A 19,769-nucleotide genomic window follows, 5' to 3' on the forward strand; every position below is an offset into this window, starting at 1 on the left:
ATCGATTTCGCCTTGAAAGAAAGGATGACAAGACGAATCACTTCGCCTATAATTACTTCGGCAATTATCCCTTGGTGACCAATCGCGAGGCTTCGGGCGAGCTTTTCTGGACCCTGAAGATTTCCAACCGAATTCTTCCGTCAGCTGACGAATTGGAATTCAAGCAAGCATTCCTCGACGTCGCTGAATCCCACTTAATGGTTCGTCTTACTATCAACCTATTAAAGTTTATTTTTCCAACGAAGCTTCAAGCTGACGTATATTCTTTGAATCCACAGACTGCCGCCAAGATGAATGCGCTGGTTCAGAAATATGATAGGCAAGTCAAAACCAATAAGGGGTCCGAGCTTGAATTTGAAAAGGTGAAAGAATGCGTGGAAAAAATCCAAATTGCCAGCAGAGCGAAGGATGAGAGAATCAAGTAGCTTGAAGCTCTTATCGCTGAGAAAGATGGCATCATTGCCAACACCGAACTGAGGGTTAGCGAATTGAACTCCCGAGCGCTTACTCTAGAAGAAGAGAAAGCCGAACTGCAGGAGTCATGCGACGGGTTGAAGGTTCAGCTCAACTTCGAAGTTAAGAGACTTCGGAAAGATCGTTGGGATAAGGTGGAGCGAACAGCGAAGAAAGCGCAAAACCGATTAGACAAGGTCAAGGCCTATCTAGTTGAGCAGGTGAAAGTCCGCCCTTTGGAGGACCTGCTGAATCAAGCCACCGGAGTACAGGAAGCTATACGATATCTGATTGAAAATGGGGCCGTCATTCCTGAAGAGCGGATCAAGGAGATTGACGAGAAAAAGGCCGAAGCCGAGAAGACTGTCACAGCGATCGATGTCCCCGGACCAGCTCGGTTATGGATTTCTCCCCCCGGAGATGACGGCTCTGGAGTCCGTTGAACATCCATTCGGCTCGAACGCCGAGAGTTTTCAAGCAGATCTGTCCGGTGCCTTGGACGTTTAAAATTTATTTTTTGTTTGGCTTTTGTCTAAGTATGGGTTCGAATACTCTTGTTAAAACATTGCCGACTTATCCGGCCCATTTTCTCTTTTGGAACCTATTAACCGGAATTTTTCCTTTTCGTTGAAAAAGAAAACTGACAATTTCAAGAAATTTGCATTCTTACCATTTTGCATGGAAAGTTCCCAATTTTTTTAAGAGGTTTATCTCCCAAGACTTGTATAAATCGAACCAGTGCTGCCTGCGGATTAAACATCCAAGAAAGCTTTTCAATCAAAGACAATGTCGAGCTCGATTAGCAGCGTAGAATCCCCGTTGGTTGGCAACGATGTGCCAACGTTCTCGAATGCCGAAGCTATCGAAAGAGGGATGGCGTACTTCCCGAACATCAGAGCTCCTTGGATGTTGATGTTCCGCGTTAAACCGGAAGAAAGACGCGAACTGGTCGAATTTCTTCACGAGGTGGAAGATCGCCACGCGGAATATTCCAATCGTCTTGCTGCATCGGAACAAGCACAACGAGATCTGCTTCTCAAACTCGAGATGCTGGAGTCTCACCCAAAGGATTGGATTAAGAATGGGTTTGACAAGATAGCTGATTTGCCGCCATGTCTTGTTGCATACTGCAATGAATGCCGAAGGGCATCAGATCGTTATCCGACGCACATGGATCCCGCCTTGATTGGCGACTTCGTTCCAGGCAACGTTAAGCCTTTCTACATCAACCGGCACGCAACCGATGCCGAACTTGCCGAAGCTGACGCCTTTTTCCGTCAGGTAGCCACTATCCTCTTTTGCTTTCTTTGTAAACGACCGAAACTTGTCTTCTCCGTACTAACCCGTTGTTGATCTTACATATGCAGATTGAGGGTACGCACCAAGAACTGACTCAAGATCTTCAGTACTTTCATATGAAGAGGGGCAGAATCGATCGACGATTGAGGACTCTGGAATCCGAGATTGTTTTACTCAAGGCGAAAAGGAAAAGGATTACTGATCTGCTTGACGAATCCGAACAAAAAGCCAGAGCGTTGGAGACTCGTTCCGAGGACTGGGAAAAGACTGGGTTGCAACTGCTATGGCCAATGCCGAAACGACTCAAGACAAGCATTCATGAGATTGCTGCGAATGGCGCACCAGTTCGGAATTAGGGTGTTTTATTTGGTTATTTAATAAGACCCAGCTGCAATGTAACAGGCGAACTTTGAATTCCGCTTAGAATAAAATTTTTATAATAATAAAAGATTCGCTTTGCTGCTCTATTTTGTACTTAGTCATTGTTTTACTATTTGAAAAATGTGTCAGAAGCGAGACGTCTCCCGGCTTACAACAGACAATTATTATTAATTGATGGTAGAGGAAATCGACTCGAACCTTAATCGGAGAGCGAGATACTAGGCTCGACTTATCTCCTTTGTTTTAGTTCGGATGCCGGACTGCGAAAATATTCTCTGGGTTCGGCTAACCGTTCCGTCCGAACTAAAGTTTGGGTGCGAAATAAATACTTTGGATTCAGCTTACCCCAAAAATAACAAGCGGGTGCGGAAAAAATACTCTGGGTCCGGCTTATCCCTACATAGGAAGGTCAGGCGCGACTCTGGGTTTGGCTTATCCTGAAAATAGTTGGTCTTTATCCTAGCTGATCACCTGGCCAGGATGTCAACAAAAGGGGTGAATTTAGTGTGGACTAATACTTTGTCCAGATCGGGCTGAGATAAGATATATTATCATTATTTATTTATTTATATTTTTTTTTATTTTTTTTTTCGCGCTAGAGAGAGGGGAAATTTTCCTTTTCCATCTTGGAAATAGAGGATGCATCGCATTAAATACGCTGCGCGGTCTTTGAGAGTTATTCTCGGGACCTCGCGAAAATCTCGCTGCACGCTGATTGGTGGGTTCAGCGGCGGTTACTTTCCTAATCCTGTATAAATAGGATTAAGAATTTGGGAAGATCATTCTTAAAATCACAACTTCCCTAAATATTGAGAGAAAAAGATGGTGTCTACTCGATCTGCGAGGCTGAGACGGGCTCGGGAAAGGTTGGCCACTTCGTCGAGCGGTTCCAGTCGAGCCGAATCGTCAGATAACCTCTCCGCCCAAGAGGGCGTAGAGACTTTCCGAGTCCGCGCGCCTGTCCCACATGTCGATATGGCGGGTGTGGAAGGCAGCCCTGTGTGTCAGGAACTCCGAAGGTATCGAGCTCGCCGCTACAGGCTGGGGGCTCACCTTATGGCGAGGCGCCGCAGATTGGCCGAAGTCTGTCGGCTTTATCGTTTGGACGGAACTATTCGGGTCCTGAACGAAATAATCGCCGAGGGCTTCTACTTGGAGAAGTGGCGCATGACCGGGCTGCTTGCCGCGCGTGCAGCGTGCCAAGAGCTGGTGGCGAACATGGAGGTGCCTATTCTTTTGGAAGCCGACTGTCAGCCTCTCCAAGATACCACGCACCTCCATACTGTGGATATCTGGGCCTACCGGGCTTCTATAGAAAGGTTAAGGCGGTACGCCAACTTTCTGGAGTCGGCTGGCCCGATCTTCCGTGAGAGGCACTTGGTTGAAGGCCCGTGTTCTTTTTTGGAGGACCTGGTGTCAAGAGGTGTCGAAGTGCCGAGGGAAAGGCTGGAGACCCTGAGGCAATCCCGTCAGTTCTGGCGAACCGAACTGGATAAGGTAACGGTGGAAGAACCACTGGTAGACGATCTGTCAGGTCCGCGGCCTCCACTTCGTCTGCAGGACCAACCCAGACGATGATGGTGGAACTCTGACCGTTCCGGATTCTGAATTCGGACGGTCTTTTTCTTTTCTCATCTAGGACCCTGAGTCGTTGAAGGGATTTTCTCCTTTGCGTCTCTTTTCTCTTTTTATTTTTTTTTTATTTTTTATTTTTATTCAAAACATCCAAAGCATGTAATGAGAATTGACCTAGTTATTGAAACTTTAATTTTATTGGAATTATCAAACCGTGTAAAGGATCCTTAAATGCAAGTAAAATTTTGGATATAGTCGATATGTTGCACACTGGCTTGTCGCCGTACCGAATTTGTTCGGAAGTAAGAAGAAGTTTTTCAAGATGAAAAAACTTTATTAAACTATTAGCTTCATTCGCTTAATCTTCTAAAAGATAAGGAATTGCCTACGTACCCCGAAGTGGGAATCAAGCCAACTGTAGTTCGTGTTACAAATAAAAAATAAATGGAGTTCGGATTCCCGAAAACTCCTAGACAGAGTCGTAACAACAGCTTAGCTGTAGTAACGTTTCAAGTGGACCGTGTTCCACGAGTTTTTGATTCGTTCCCTGGCCATTGTTACGAGTTCATAAACACCCGGACGAACTGCTCTAGATATGAGGTATGGACCTTCCCATCGAGCGCCGAGTTTACCGGCGTTTACTTCCTTGGTGTTCTCGAAGACTTCTCGCAGAACCAGATCACCTTCGTTAAAACGCCGCTGACGAACAGTCTTATTGTAGTATCGAGCCGCTGCATCTTGGTAGTGTTGCATCCGAACTAGAGCTTTGTCACGCAGTTCTTCGGCAAGATCGTTGTGGTCGATCAGCATCTCATTGTTAAGTTTGGGATTATCGACCATCATAGTGCGACGAAGTGTCAGGACTCCTGCTTCAGCCGGGGCAAGTGCTTCGAGACCATATGCGAGGGAGAAAGGGGACTGTCCCGTGCGCCGCCGCGGAGTTGTGCGGTATGACCACCGCACGCCATCGAGGTGATCTGCCCACGCTCCTTTCCTTCGACCGAGCCGTTTTTTGAGCCCATCGACGATCGACTTATTCGTGGCTTCAGCTTGACCATTGCCTTGCGGGTATCGAGGAGTCGAAGTGCTGAGACGGATTTACCATTTCGTCAGGAAGCGTCTGGTGATCATCGAAGTGAATTGGGTACCGTTGTCGGTGACAATCTCGTATGGGAGTCCGTGGCGACATATGATGTTCTTCCATATGAAATTGGTCACGTCTAAGGATTGAATCCTTGTGAAAGATTCTGCCTCCACCCACTTGGTGAAGTAAACGGTCAGCACTAGGACATACTTCTTGGATTTGGATGCCGGCAAAGGTCCTATGGCATCCATGGCCCAGCACATAAATGGATACGGAGCAGTGACGGTGTTTAATAGTTCGGGCGGGACGTGTCGCATGGGTCCATGGCGCTGACAAGCTTCGCATTTGGCCGCGAAAGTTTCACAATCGGCCATCATGGTAGGCCAATAGTGTCCGTCCTTTTTGATTTTGAGAGCAAGTGCGCGTCCGCCAGAATGGTTGCCACCCTCGCCTTCATGCACTTCCATCATGATACGTTCGGCCTCGTCCCGAGTAACACAGGTAAGGAACACTCCCGAAGCACTCCGGCGAAATAGTTCCCCGTCCAACAGGATGTACCTGGCACTTCGAGCCTTAAGTCGTCGAGCTGCCCATCGGTCTGCCGGGACGGTGCCATCGGAGATGTAAAGTTTGATCTCGGTTTGCCAATCTTCGGGAGGCTTGACGATGTCCGCCATATCTTCTATCGGCTCGTCGACTTCCATCGGGATTGGGTCGTCGTTGATGAGGGCGATCTGGCTGTCCGGATCAATGCTGGGAGCCTCGATGCATTCAATGGGAATGGTACACCGTAACTCGGGGTCGGAGCGGTTCGCCAGAGCTGCGAGGGCGTCGGCTGATGCGTTTTCGTTCCGTGGAACCTTCGTCAGAGAAAAAGACGTAAATTCGCCGGATAGCGTGCGGACCAACTGTCGATATGCTCCCATTCGCTTGTTTTTGGTGTCGAATTCGCCGCTGAATTGACTGACTACGAGTTGGGAGTCACAGAAGACCTGCAGGTGTTTGACTCCAAGTCCCTGGGCTAGCCGGAGTCCTACGAGAACGACCTCGTACTCGGTCTCGTTGTTCGACGCTTTGAAATTGAGCTTTAACGCCTGCTCGAGGATTTCTCCGGTGGGGGATCGGAGTATGAGTCCGACCCCGGATCCTTGGTTTGTTGACGAACCGTTGACGAACATTGTCCATTGCTCCACCGCGGGGGTGGGGTCGTCAAGCTCGGGCGACAGTTTGGTGATGAAGTCAGCCAGAACTTGTGACTTCAGACTTGGGCGAGAACGGTATTCGATGTCGTACTCGCTGAGCTCGACGCCCATTTCGCCATGCGTCCGGATTGGAGAGGGCTATGAAGGATGGTTCGGAGTGGTTGATCAGTAAATACGACGATAGAGTGTGACTGAAAATAGGGTCGTAGTTTCCGTGCTGCGACGATCACTGCAAGGGCCAGTTTCTCCAGCGTGGGGTATCGTGATTCCGCGTCGTTTAGTGCTTTGCTTCTGTAGAAAATGGGCTTCTGGTCTCCGCGGTCGTCTCGGACTAGTACCCCGCTGACTGCCGAACTGGAAACTGAGACATAGAGATATAGTGTTTCTCCGTCCTCCGGTTTGACCAAAACTGGGTGATAGGTGAGATATTCCTTCAATTGACGAAAGGCGATCTCGCATTCCTCGTCCCAATGGAAATCCTTATTCCCGCGAAGAAGTTGGTAAAAGGGGAGGCACTTGTCCGTTGAGCGAGCGATGAAACGATTTAGAGCAGCGATCCGGCCTGTCAGGCGTTGTACTTCTTGCTTGTTGGTCGGTGACGGGAGTCCTAGTATAGCTTCGATCTGCTTAGGATTTGCCTCTATTCCCCGTTCAGTGACGATGTACCCCAGGAATTCCCCGGAAGTTACTCCGAATGTACACTTCGTCGGGTTTAGTTTCATCTGGAATTGATCCAAGATGTCGAAACATTCTGCCAAATGTTGGACATGCTGTTCCGTGATCAGAGATTTTACCAGCATATCGTCTATAGACCTCCATGGTTTTGCCGAGCAGATCCGCAAACATCATGTTTACCAATCGCTGGTAGGTTGCTCCGGCGTTTTTCAATCCGAACGGCATCACTTTGTAGCAGTAGGTCCCCCTATCTGTGATGAATGCCGTTTTCTCGCGGTCGGTTGAGCTCATGGTGATCTGGTTGTAGCCTGAGAAAGCATCCATAAATGAAAGCAACTGGTTTCCAGCCGTGGCTTCGACGAGACGATCTATGTGCGGCAGAGGAAAGCTGTCCTTAGGGCAAGCTTTGTTGAGATCGGTGAAGTCAACGCAAACTCTCCACTTGCCGTTTTTCTTTTTGACCACCATCGGGTTAGCCAGCCAATCAGGGTATTGGACTTCCATGATTTGATCCGCCTTGAGTAGTCGTTCAACTTCGTCCTAGACCGCCTTGGCTCGATCCTGTCCTAGGCGCCTGCGCTTCTGTCTGATCGGCTTGAACGTGGGGTCGATATTGAGCTTGTGGCACATGACTTCGGGGCTTATCCCGACCATGTCCTTTGTTGACCAGGCAAATGTGGAAGCCCGAGATTGCAGGAAAGCGATCAGCTTAGCCTTTATGCTTTCATCGAGTTCGGCCCCGATACCGACAGTTTGCAAGGGGTCGGAAGGGTCAATATTCGCCTGTAGGATCCGACACTCCGGAGACTTGAGGCGATCCCGCTCCGGCTTTCGGGGACCGGTGAGATGGTTCCCGCTCTGTAATTGCTATGCGGCCTCCGTCTTCCTCTGCTTCTTTTCGATAACAGAGCAGGCTCGGGCCACCCTCTGGTCGCCGTAAAGTGTGCAAATTCCTGTAGGAGTTGGGAATTTGAGGCAGAGGTGATAGGTCGATGGTACGGCCTGCATCGCATATATCCACGGTACCCCCAAAATAGCGTTGTAGATTGGTGGTGCATCAACGACTACGAACTTAGTCTTCCGGGTCACTCCGCCAGCTCGTACTTGTAGTTTTACGTCTCCCATCGACATCTTGGCGACCCCATCATAGCCCGTCAGCGTTCGAGTTTCGGGTTTTAGTTGGTCTGGTGTGACACCCATTTTTTCTAGCGTTTGCCAACAGAGTACATTGACGGTGCTCCCAGTGTCAATCAGGACTCGTTCGACGTCAAAGTCGCCCATCAAGACTTCGATAACCAAAGGGTCTGAATGGGGGTGTTGGATCCCTTTGGCGTCCTCCGAAGTGAATGATATCGGGTCCGAACAGAGTGAAGGCTCGCTCGGAGCAGTTTGAAGGGCGCAAACTTGTCGTGCCCTCTTCTTTAGTGCGCGAACAGAGTCTGCGCAGTCCTCTGGTGGACAAAGTATCATGGTTATTCGTCCACGGGGAGGGGAATTGACCCGCTCCGGGTTTTGTCCCCTCTGTCGTTTCGGAGGGCCAGGCAGTTCGTCTGCTTGGGGCGCCTCCTCCTGATGATTCACGGGTGCTTGGTTGACCGGCTGTTGGACTGCGTTGGGTAGTCCGTCGTAGCCCCGTCTGCCGACTGCACCACAGCCTCGGTTAGATCGTCCTCCGCGCCATCCCCCTCGGCGACCTCTGCCTCCACGGGCGCTTTTTGGCTGATAAGTAGCTTCGACCTTGCCGGAGAGATACTTCGCGTACAGGTAGTTCTTCAGGTGGACGCACTCTTGTGTGGAGTGACCGGGGTACATGTGAAAATCGCAGTAGAGTTCCTTCAGGTCGGATGGCTGCTTTTCTTGATCGTCCACCTCGGAGACTGCGTGGATGACGCCCTTTTTGCGATCCTGGGGTTCATGGTGCTTGCGGGGTTCGTGGTGTTCGACCCGATGGTTGTTCGTCATGGGTTTTTGCGGCTATTCGGGCTTCCTCCTCCTCGTCCAGTGCGAATATGGAGGCTCGATGCACCGCGTCATCGAGGTCTTTGGGTTCCTGGATGTTGAGGTCCTTTCGTAACGGTGATCCAGGGATCAGGCCCTTTCTGAAGGCTGCCATTGCTGCATCCTCCGGGACGTTGACCTTTGTCAGCTTCTCCTTGAACATGTTCAAGAAGCTGGCGATGGGTTCTCCCCGTTCCTGGGCCATCTCCCATAGATCTGAACTTGTCACGCCTCGTTCAATGAGGATTCGGTAGTTCTTGAGGAAGGCCTTAGATAAGTCGTCAAAGTTGTCGATCGAGTTCGGCTCGAGCATTGTGAACCATACCAAGGCAGGGCCGGAAAGGCTATCTACGAATAGCTGACAGCAACCGGCGTCTGTTCGTCGGTGAATCCTGCCTTTGACATGGTTGCCATGAAGGATGTCATGAACTGGACCGGATCTTTGTCTCCCTGGTAGATCGGAAGCTTCAGCTTGACGTTCGGTATGGCAGCCCGTGCTATCCGTTGAGTGAATGGTGACTGCCGAGTTACTTCGACAATCCTATCGATCTCGGGGGCCGTGCTGATAGCTCGATGGAGGAGCGTGTTCATGCCGCTAATCTGTGACTTGATTTCTTCGAGTTCGAAGCAAGGTCCGGAGTTCGCAAGGCGGGTGACCGGGGCGGCCGAGATCTCGTGTATCCGTAAATTCGGATTCGTCGGTCGAATGCTCGACGTTGTTTGAGGGGGAGGATTCCTCTGCTCGAATTGTGCGTCCGAAAAGTCGAGACGACGAGTGAGACCGCCCAAGTTGAGTGCTGGCGATTGTCCGTCAGAGATCTGTGATGGGGTTGTTTGGGTTACAACGGCGTCAACTCTGCGGTTGGTGTCGGAGATCATCTGGTAGATCTCTTTCGTCATGGTGCCGAACAAGATTCTGAAGTCCTCCATGGAAACGACCTACGGATTCTGGACCGCTGGCGTGGTATGAACGGGGAGGTTCCCGTTCTGTGCGCCGATTTGCTGCTCCGTTGTGCGAGCATCCGCCTCGTTATGGGTTTGTTCATCAGAAGGCTCCGTGTCGAGGTTGACTAGCTCTTCGAGAGTTCGTCCTGCACCCTGGCTGGTTTCCCCTTCAGATCTGACCCCGAATGGGAGTTCGGTGGAGGTTCCGGCCAGGTTTGCCGTTGTGTTGACGCGATGACGAGAGTACACGGCAGTGACAGGCCTAGTCGATGCGCCACCCAGTGTCGCGATGTCATCCTGAGAAGGCGTGATGCCCGTGAGATCGGGCGTGCGGTTTGCTTCGGGAACTTCGTTCACGACGGAAGACATTATTGCAAGGCTTTTTAAGGAGAGTTTCCTAGAGAGTAACTTTTCTAGAGACGATTTGCGTCCCCACAGACGGCGCCAATTGTAGAAACTAGGTTTCCACAATGAATTTGTTTAAGGGGGGAAACAAATTCAATGAAGCTATCTCTCTAGAAAATAGATCTAAACCTTGGAATTAGAAGTAAAGAAGAAGAACTCAAAGAAATTAGGGTTTATTGCTAAGAACAAGAGGAGAACTCGATTATTGTATTAGATTCTGGATGATTTACAATGGAGAAGTCTCCCCTTATTTATACATGTTCGCAGATCACATAATATATTAACTTTCCTTAACGGACGAAGTGAGATATGGGAAACTGCCTTATTGCTTGAGTCGGCCGCCGCACCGAAGTGGACGTCGGTTCCTTCTTCTCCAAGACTACGTTTCATCCGAACTGATTCCTGGTGACCTAATTGATCCATTAACCGGATTTCCGGTTAAGTAATCAATTAATATTTCTGGTTTAGCTCGGTATGTCAGGGGTGCTGAATCCCACACCAACAGTTTCAAATAAAGAAAATTTACAGTCATATTCATCTACCCACTCGAAATAAAGATTCCTAAAACATGAATTAATGATAAAACTCTATTTGCTTCGTATGAATGCTATAGATGGCGCATGCGATAAAGATGAGAGAAAACAAATGTGTTTCTATGAATGCTTCATATAATGTGTGTCTACTTTAAAGTCAAAATGAACAGGAAAGATAAACCATAATGTTTCTTCTTTATGTTTTTTCTAACCCAAGAAAATAGCGATGAAGAAAAAATAAACCATTGATTAGTAGTGGCCTAGTGGGGAATACAAAGCTTCCAACTCAAATTTACAAAAATCTAATCAATGTATTGTTGATTCTTCTCCTCTACTTCTTCGCATTCACATGGAATCTCTCACTCACTAACTTCTGCAATCATGAGTGCGTTATAACCTAATCTATTTATCAATATATGTAACATCACGTATTAAACACTACATGGGCAAAAATTTATTAGACATTATACATCTCCACATCGATTTAACAACTACCATTTTTTTGGTATTATCTAACTTTATACACCCAAAAATACTTCTTTTGGTTTTATTTGTGGGATATAATATATATGAGCTGGCGGATTTGCATATTCAAGCATAAGATTCATACTATTGTTTGTACTCTTGCTAGATTTAAAGTATTTATATCCTAATATATGTGGACATTCTTTTGTTTTTATTTTGAGACACTAGTTAGCTGCTTGGGGTGCCCCAGATATAAGAAACATACAACTGTTTTGTTCAGTAGTTAGCTAGATTCAAATATATATATTTTTTTATTTTTCTTAATCTTATTGTTAACTTTCGTTTTCTTGTGGGTTCCTTCGAAAATTTTGTGTGGATGATCGCACTCATTCGTTAACTGACGAAACATAACTTACCGAAACATCAAATATTATATATATATATTTTTAAAAAATATAATATGGGATGCATCATGCATGCATATATATAACAATTAGATTTTGAATGGTAGCTGTAAGAAAAAAAAAAAAACAAGAAGACTATAAATGTGGGATTAAATTTTTCATTTTTGGAAGGAATATGTAATTGAATCGGTCGGAAAGGGTGTAAAAATCTACAAGAATTTAAGTATCCACCTAATTTCTTTTAAGTTAAAAGCAAACAAAGAGCCAGAATATGATGGGTGGCAAATAATTAGATGATTCAATATCAGTCCATTTTTGATTAATTTTCTAATACTATTAAATGGATGAGTCATCCCCAAAATCTATTGGTGTGTGTCCCCTCCATGTGAAGGCGATAAGTAAATCTCCAAATACTTTTTTAACATTTTGATTAATCATTCTCTCAAGTCAACACGATCTCACGACATTCACACTAAGAAGCTTACCCCCTTTTTCGATGTATGCACCTTCATTAGATTCTTCTTTTTACTTCTTCTTTGGATCTATATGTAATATAGGATAAATAACTAATTCTATCATGTCGTTTGGTTATTTCCTTTCCTAGCAAATTGGTCATACTTCTGTATTTTTACGTCGGCACGATAGTTGTTCAATTCTTCACATTCTCATTTTTGGTGGATTGACAGAAAAAATCAACTGATATGACAGACAAATATTCTGAATTTTCTGATAGCAAAATCGGAGAGTCAATGGAAACACTATCATTATTAGGTATTTACCAGCTTCACATAAAAATAAGATACCTTGTTTTTATAATCTAGATTTGAAGTTATCTTTGATTTTAAAATATTTAATGTGTTTATTTATACCAGGTAGGCAGGTACCAAATGTTTAATATATTTCTAAATGACATATATAGCTGTAATGATTTTTCAAAAAAGGAGGTTTGTTTAGAAACATTCGGAAGAACGTACTAGACTTCTAGTGACAGCACATGGAAATAATAACTCTCATATGGGACTGGAAATATTTTTACAAACAAACAAATGACAAACTTATGAATCCTCCCAACCCGGAAAGTAAAATAATGTTTTTATTATGACAGTGGTCAGTGGTAACTTCTTAAAATTATTTAATAGAGAAAAGTAGTTTTTATATTCGAAATATGGAAACATGAGGTTAAATGTCCCGGAGTACACAGGGTACATATTATAATACGACCCAAGTCCTAACCATAATATTATCATCACACAGTACTGTATCTTACTATTCTACGCAAAGTATCCCACTAAATAATGCTTTATAAAAATAAAATTCATGGGGGACATATGATGAATGAATGAAATATATATAGCACGAGGCCTTTTTGACAAAATTGACATCATAAGTTGAAAACAAAACAGTAACTGAGAAGCAAAAAAAAAAACTCCCATCAAAAACCCCAATTGCCCCCACACTACTACTTACTTGCTCATCATCAATCAATGCTTCAACCACACTTTTGTAACAACAACACAAACCTCACACTAATCCAACGAAACCCTTCATTCTCTTTCCAAATTTTCAACATTCCCCAAGAAAGAAAAGACAGCAACTTTAATTAAAAGCTTCTTCTTGAGTTGTTACTTCAGTTTCCAAAAGTAAACAAGAAGATATGATGATGAAGAAGAAGAAAGGCACCAACTTTAAGCTACTCTGTTTACTTCTGTTCCTGGGTTCGATCCAGACAAACGGATTCGGCATTGGAGTTGGAGTAGGAATCGGCGGCGGAGACGGAGACGGTGACGACGGAGTTTGGATCGGTGCCGGCGGTGGAAACCCTAATTCCAATCCTGGCTCAGCTCCAAAGCAGCAGACAACAAATGCAGCTTACAGAGCTCTTCAATCTTGGAAAACCGCAATCACAGAGGATCCATTAGGTGTTCTAAAGACATGGGTCGGTGAAGATGTTTGTACTTACAGAGGCGTGTTCTGTTCTGGCTCCTATGTTACCTCAATAGATCTAAACAAAGCGAATCTCAAAGGCACCATTGTCAAAGACCTCTCTTTGCTCTCAGACCTAACCATTCTCCATCTCAACAGCAACAGATTCTCAGGTCAAATCCCAGATTCTTTCAGGAATCTTGATTCACTTCAAGAACTCGATCTCAGCAACAACGGGTTCTCCGGTTCTTTCCCTCAAGTCACACTCTACATCCCAAACCTGGTTTACCTCGATCTCCGGTTCAACGATTTCACTGGTTCTATACCGGAGAGTCTTTTCAGCAAACAGCTAGACGCGATTCTCCTCAACGACAACCAGTTCACCGGAGAAATCCCCCGGAACCTCGGTTACTCGACAGCCTCGGTGATCAATCTCGCCAACAACAGATTATCCGGCGAAATACCGACGAGTTTCGGCATAACCGGTTCGAAATTGAAAGAGGTTCTGTTTCTTAATAACCAGTTAACCGGTTGTATACCGGAATCAGTTGGTTTGTTCTCCGACATTGAAGTCTTCGACGTTAGTTTCAACTCCTTGATGGGTCATGTCCCTGACACGATCTCTTGCTTGTCGGAGATTGAGGTTTTGAATCTCGGCCACAACAAATTCTCCGGCGATCTTCCCGATTTGGTTTGCGCTTTAAGGAATCTGATTAACCTGACCGTTTCTTTCAATTTCTTCTCTGGGTTTAGCTCCCAGTGCTCGAGTCTTAGCGTCGGGTTTGATTTCACCGGGAATTGTATTCCCGGTAAGGGTTATCAGCGGTCGCAGCCGGATTGTTCTGCGATTCCCGGCGGTCAGTTGAGTTGTCTTAGAATTCCGACGCAGCCGTTAACTTGTGCTGGGATTGGCGTGGGATTGAAGGTGACGAAGTCACCATGAGAACGCAAAGTTGGAAGCTTTTTTATTTTGAAAGTTCTGTTGAGTTATTATGCAATGGTGCTTTTTGTTATGTTTGATAGAAGAAAATGGTTTTTATCAGTTTACGTTATTAATCAACTGATTTTAGTAGAAACAAATTAGAAAGCTTATCTCTGATTTTGAACATTTTTTTTGTAATGTGATGATCTTTCTAAAAAAAATAAAAGTTGTTGTTGACCCTAATGAGCAAATATTTGTTGGGATGAAATTTATTAATGTTCGTTATTAAATGGTCTTTAATGTCTTCAAAGGAATTGGACATGTTGTTGGTCCAAAAAACTGGTGCTGTTTTGCTTAAACTGATTAATGGCAAAGATGACCCATTACTTTTTCTTTCTTTGAAGTTGTTCAAGAATTCAAAACTGATACAAATATCCCTAGGAGGGATCCATGGTAATCACAAAAGAGAAGGCCATTGGGGCATCTCAAGCTACATATGATTGTCTTCCATCCTCCTTAGTCAATCTTCTATATAGCCATTAAGAAAGCTTCCATATTTTCACTTCTTAATGAAAGTATGTATATTGTTGGAAACAAAAGATGAGATCAAGACTTGTCTATGGTAAGGTAACAACATAAAAGAAAAGAAAAAAGACCTCAATGGGCCATTGTTCAAGATAAGCCGAATTGCTTGAGAAGCATGGCTTAAATCTAGGGTTTTTGACACTTGATTAGATTTACCATGAGTTTGTAACACAAAGCCTTGCACGTCTAGAGTATATCGAGAATAGGCACACTTATGTGTGTGACGTTGCCCCACCGACGAGGGTTGACGATCTATTAGTGGTTTTGTGTGCAAAAATACAAATACGAGTGGTAGTCAGTGCCGGCCCAGCAAAAAATGAGGCCCAATACGTAAACATTTTTTTTAATGGATTTTATAAGATAAATTTTAAAAGTTAAAACAAAATCTTAAGAGCTCATAAAATAGAGGCCTATTTTTGGAATAATAGATAGATAAAGATTAAAATTTGAGACCAAATCTTGAATGTTTTGAAAAATGAGGCCTATATTTGTAATATAAATATTTAGTTGGGCTTAACTTTTTTACTAAAAATTTCAAAAAAATTAGAGGCCCAATACGTTTGTGTCATAGGAATGTGCGGCGGGCCGGGCCTGGTGGTAGTATCCTCAATCCAAGTAGATAAAAGCAGTAAACACAAATATGTGCTAGTTATCAAAAACACAAATATAAAGTTACAATATATTTTACGTTTTCATTTTAGTAGATTCAAAGACCAAGAAAATAGTTGAGCACTTGATTTACTTAGAAGATATCAAAATGGTAACGGATCATGCTCGAAAAATAATTTTGGCAAAAAACTAACGGAAATCAAGTGCTCAACTATTTTCATGCTTGAGAAATGATGTTGGAAAATGGTAACAGTCAAGATCAGAAATATGCCTTTACTTCTCCTTCAATTCTTCTTCATCTTTCTTTTCTTTATACCTATGCGACTGAAATCCCATGATTTTTGGGTCGCCAGATGAAATAGCGATGCCATCTATGCCTTTGTTTCAAAGAAGCGACTGTTGCTAGTTTTAAACCATGACAAAAATCTATGGAGAAGACGATCATAGAAAATATTTTGTTACCTAAAAAATCTGAATTTTAATTGGGAATTTTCCAAAATTATAGTTACACCCTCTAATATGTTAATAATTACAATATGATGTGTTAATAAAAGAGTCGCTGGTTTGAGTCGTGCGACCAACAAAAGAACAGGACCATTATCATCAAAAGAACAATAAGTTATACAGGCTTTGAATAGATACTCAATATCTAGTACTCATTGGTCATTTTAGACTCAAGTGTATGTTCTTATAATATGGTATGCCAAAAATTACAAAAACTGATTAGAAAAACATAAACAAATTTTAATTTTAAATTCGAAACTGAAATAGGAACTTAAAGAGGTTTTGAACATTCAATTAACTGCAGACTGAATCATGTAAGAATGGTATTTGTATATTAGTATTTCAACCATAGAGTACTAGGGATAAAATTTGATTAGAGTCATTTCCCACAAGTGGATTAGGTTGACAATGAAAATATAGTCCACATAACCATTAACCTCTCACATTTAATTTGTTTCTCTTTTTGCCATGATTTTAATCTATATATCTATGTTTTTTTTTCTTAATTGAGTTTTCAAATTTTGTTGAGAATTTGTTAGAAATGCCATTTTTGAGATACCCCTTTCAAAAGTACCTTTTTTTTTGAACATTTTCATTTTTGTTATCTTTTATACAATTACAATATGAACATTAATTTTTAGAATTTTTTTTTAGGTTTGAGTTATCTATTTTACATTTGGGGTATATTTTTTAGGGGATAGGGTTAGTATTTGGGTTTAAACCTTTAATGGTTTAGAATTTAGTCATTATATATATTAAAAATGGTATTTTTGAAAATGGACACCATGAAATGGTAGTTTTGAAAAGTGACATAGAAATAGGGGTATTTTTGAAAATCCCCCAATTTTGTTTCTATTCTCTTTAATAAACATTGTTTTACATCTATTTTAAAGAAGTATTTTCTCTAGTTTACGAAAAAATATTTTTTGTAATTATTAGTCATCGACCTAAAATATATTCATTTTTTACAAACTTATCAATAAGGTTTCAACCTTTTTATTTATGTTAAAAAAATGTTACACATTTTATATATACAGCTCTAGTGAATCTCAGATTCTTTTTAAAAATTTTTTTTGATAATGAAATGTTGTAATAGAAATTAGAAACATACTAGTGGCATTTCTTTGTCAATTAGATAAGAAATTTATTAGTGTGACTTAGAGTTTTTATACATTAAAAATAAAATATATTTATATGTCAAACTACTAAAAAATAGTTTAATATATTTAAAACTCTATATATTTCAGTTAGTATATAACATCATATTAAAATAATTGGCCTAAAAGTTTGCATGATTTAAAACAAAATTACAATATTCTCCATTTAAACAAGATATCTTTACTTATATTAAATTTGTCATTACAATTTAAAAAACAATAATTGAAAAGAGAAATTTAAACGCTCATAGTGTATTTATTTACCGAGAAAAGAAACTCTTTCTCATTAATTATTTTAGTTTTGTAATATGTTATGATAGTTACGTTGGGTTTTCAATTACATATAAATAGTGTATGTAGCATTGTGTCTATGATATCAAATACAAAACACACTTCATTACATTCTTTTCATATAAGAAATAATAGTTGGTAAATTTCACGTATAAGCACATATGGCTAAATTTACCTCTCAGATTGCTATGTTATTCATTGTTGTAGCCTTGGTTTGCGCCTTTGTTCCTGTATTTTCGGTCGATGAATCTGAAGCAAAATCGTTATGGGATACTTGTCTTGTTAAAATCTCTCCTCACTGTGCCTTGGATATAATCGCCGTTGTTTTTGGAAATGCAACCATCAATGATTCTTGCTGCCACGATCTTGTTCAAGAAGGAAAAGTGTGTCACGATAATCTTATTAAGTATATTGCTGACAGACCAGCCTTAATTGCCCGTGAAACACTATATTTGAAGAAGAGGGACGACTTGTGGAGTCATTGCATTGCAATCTCGAAAACTGCTTAAATTATTTTGATTAAAAACTTGATAGTTTTGGTGTAACATTTAATTTATCGGAAATATCCACTTCAGTACTTTTACAAAAAATAAAGGAAATGTAAAGCTCTTTGAAGATAAATAACATAATTTGTATTTCTAACAAATATGAGCTAGTTATCCTCAATTCAAGTAGATAAAAGCTTTAAACACAAATACGTGCTAGTTATCAAAAACACAAATATAAAGTTACAATATATTTTACGTTTTCATTTTAGTAGATTCAAAAAACAAGAAAATAGTTGAGCACTTGATTTACTTAGAAGATATAAAAATGGTAACAGTGTGGGATCATGCTCAAAAAATGATGTTGGCAAAAAACAGACGGAAATCAAGTGCTCAACTATTTTCATCTCGATAAATGATGTTGGAAAATGGTAACAGTCACGATCAGAAATATGCCTTTACTTCTCCTTCAATTCTTCTTCATCTTTCTTTTCTTTATGTCTATGCGACTGAAATTCCATGATTTTTGGGTCGCCAGATGAAATAGCGATGCCATCTATGCCTTTGTTTCAAAGAAGCGACTGTCGCTGGTTTTAAACCATGACAAAAATCTATGGAGAAGACGATCATAGAAAATTTTTTGTTACCTAAAAAATCTGAATTTTAATTGGGAATTTTCCAAAATTATAGTTACACCCTCTAATATGTTAATAATTACAATATGATGTGTTAATAAAAGAGTCACTGGTTTGAGTCGTGCGACCAACAAAAGAACAGGACCATTATCATCAAAAGAACAATAAGTTATATAGGCTTTGACCAGATACTTAATATCTAGTACACATTGGTCATTTTAGACTCAAGTGTATGTTCTTATAATATAGTATGCCAAAAATTACAAAAACTGATTAGAAAAACATAAACAAATTTCAATTCTAGATTCGAAAATGAAATAGGAATTTAAAGAGGTTTTGAACATTCAATTAACTGCAGACTGAATCATGTAAGAATGGTATTTGTATATTAGTATTTCAACCATAGAGTACTAGGGATAAAATTTGATTAGAGTCATTTCCCACAAGTGGATTAGGTTGACAATGAAAATATAGTCCACATAACCATTAACCTCACTCACATTTAATTTGTTTCTCATTTTGCCATGATTTTAATCTATATATCTATGTTTTTTTTTTTTTTTTCTTAATTGAGTTTTCAAATTTTGTTGAGAATTTGTTAGAAATGCCCTTTTTGAGATACCCCTTTCAAAAGTGCTTTTTTTTTTTTGAACATTTTCATTTTTGTTATCTTTTATACAATTACAATATGTTACATTAATTTTTAGAATTGTTTTTTAGGTTTGAGTTATCTATTTTACATTTGGGGTATATTTTTTAGGGGATAGGGTTAGTATTTGGGTTTAAACCTTTAATGGTTTAGAATTTAGTCATTTTATATATTAAAAATGGTATTTTTGAAAATGGACACCATGAAATGGTAGTTTTGAAAAGTGACATAGAAATAGGGGTATTTTTGAAAATCCCCCAATTTTGTTTCTATTCTCTTTAATAAACATTGTTTTACATCTATTTTAAAGAAGTATTTTCTCTAGTTTACGAAAAAATATTTTTTGTAATTATTAGTCATCGACCTAAAATATATTCATTTTTTACAAACTTCTCAATAAGGTTTCAACCTTTTTATTTATGTTAAAAAAATGTTACACATTTCATATATACAGCTCTAGTGAATCTCAGATTCTTTTTAAAAATTTTTTTGATAATGAAATGTTGTAATAGAAATTAGAAACATACTAGTGGCATTTCTTTGTCAATTAGATAAGAAATTTATTAGTGTGACTTAGAGTTTTTATACAT

At 41.4% G+C, this 19,769-nt stretch overlaps 3 protein-coding genes across 3 annotated transcripts; 2 read left to right on the forward strand and 1 right to left on the reverse strand.

The window, feature by feature from the left end:
* Positions 1 to 7,536: 7,536 nt before the first annotated feature.
* LOC104748947 (uncharacterized) lies at positions 7,537 to 8,631 on the reverse strand. The gene has a single exon (XM_010470519.1). The coding sequence runs from the start codon at positions 8,629 to 8,631 to the stop codon at positions 7,537 to 7,539; it is 1,095 nt and encodes a 364-aa protein (XP_010468821.1).
* A 4,074-nt stretch (positions 8,632 to 12,705) lies between these two features.
* On the forward strand, positions 12,706 to 14,507 carry LOC104747917 (leucine-rich repeat extensin-like protein 7). The gene has a single exon (XM_010469625.3). The coding sequence runs from the start codon at positions 13,074 to 13,076 to the stop codon at positions 14,283 to 14,285; it is 1,212 nt and encodes a 403-aa protein (XP_010467927.1). The 5' UTR covers positions 12,706 to 13,073; the 3' UTR covers positions 14,286 to 14,507.
* A 3,010-nt stretch (positions 14,508 to 17,517) lies between these two features.
* LOC104747918 (uncharacterized) lies at positions 17,518 to 18,056 on the forward strand. Its single transcript, XM_010469626.2, has one exon. It carries the CDS (start codon positions 17,572 to 17,574, stop codon positions 17,917 to 17,919), a length of 348 nt encoding a protein of 115 aa, XP_010467928.2. The 5' UTR covers positions 17,518 to 17,571; the 3' UTR covers positions 17,920 to 18,056.
* The last annotated feature ends 1,713 nt before the right edge of the window (positions 18,057 to 19,769 follow it).

The sequence above is a fragment of the Camelina sativa genome, chromosome 15 (genome assembly GCF_030686135.1).
Source record: "Camelina sativa cultivar CO46 ecotype springtype chromosome 15, ASM3068613v1".
NCBI lineage: Eukaryota > Viridiplantae > Streptophyta > Magnoliopsida > Brassicales > Brassicaceae > Camelina > Camelina sativa.

Bases quoted from the DNA above. Each gene is read 5' to 3' on its own strand.
- LOC104748947 (XM_010470519.1), bottom strand. From the start codon at position 8,631: ATGACGAACAACCATCGGGTCGAACACCACGAACCCCGCAAGCACCAT.
- LOC104747917 (XM_010469625.3), top strand. From the start codon at position 13,074: ATGATGATGAAGAAGAAGAAAGGCACCAACTTTAAGCTACTCTGTTTA.
- LOC104747918 (XM_010469626.2), top strand. From the start codon at position 17,572: ATGGCTAAATTTACCTCTCAGATTGCTATGTTATTCATTGTTGTAGCC.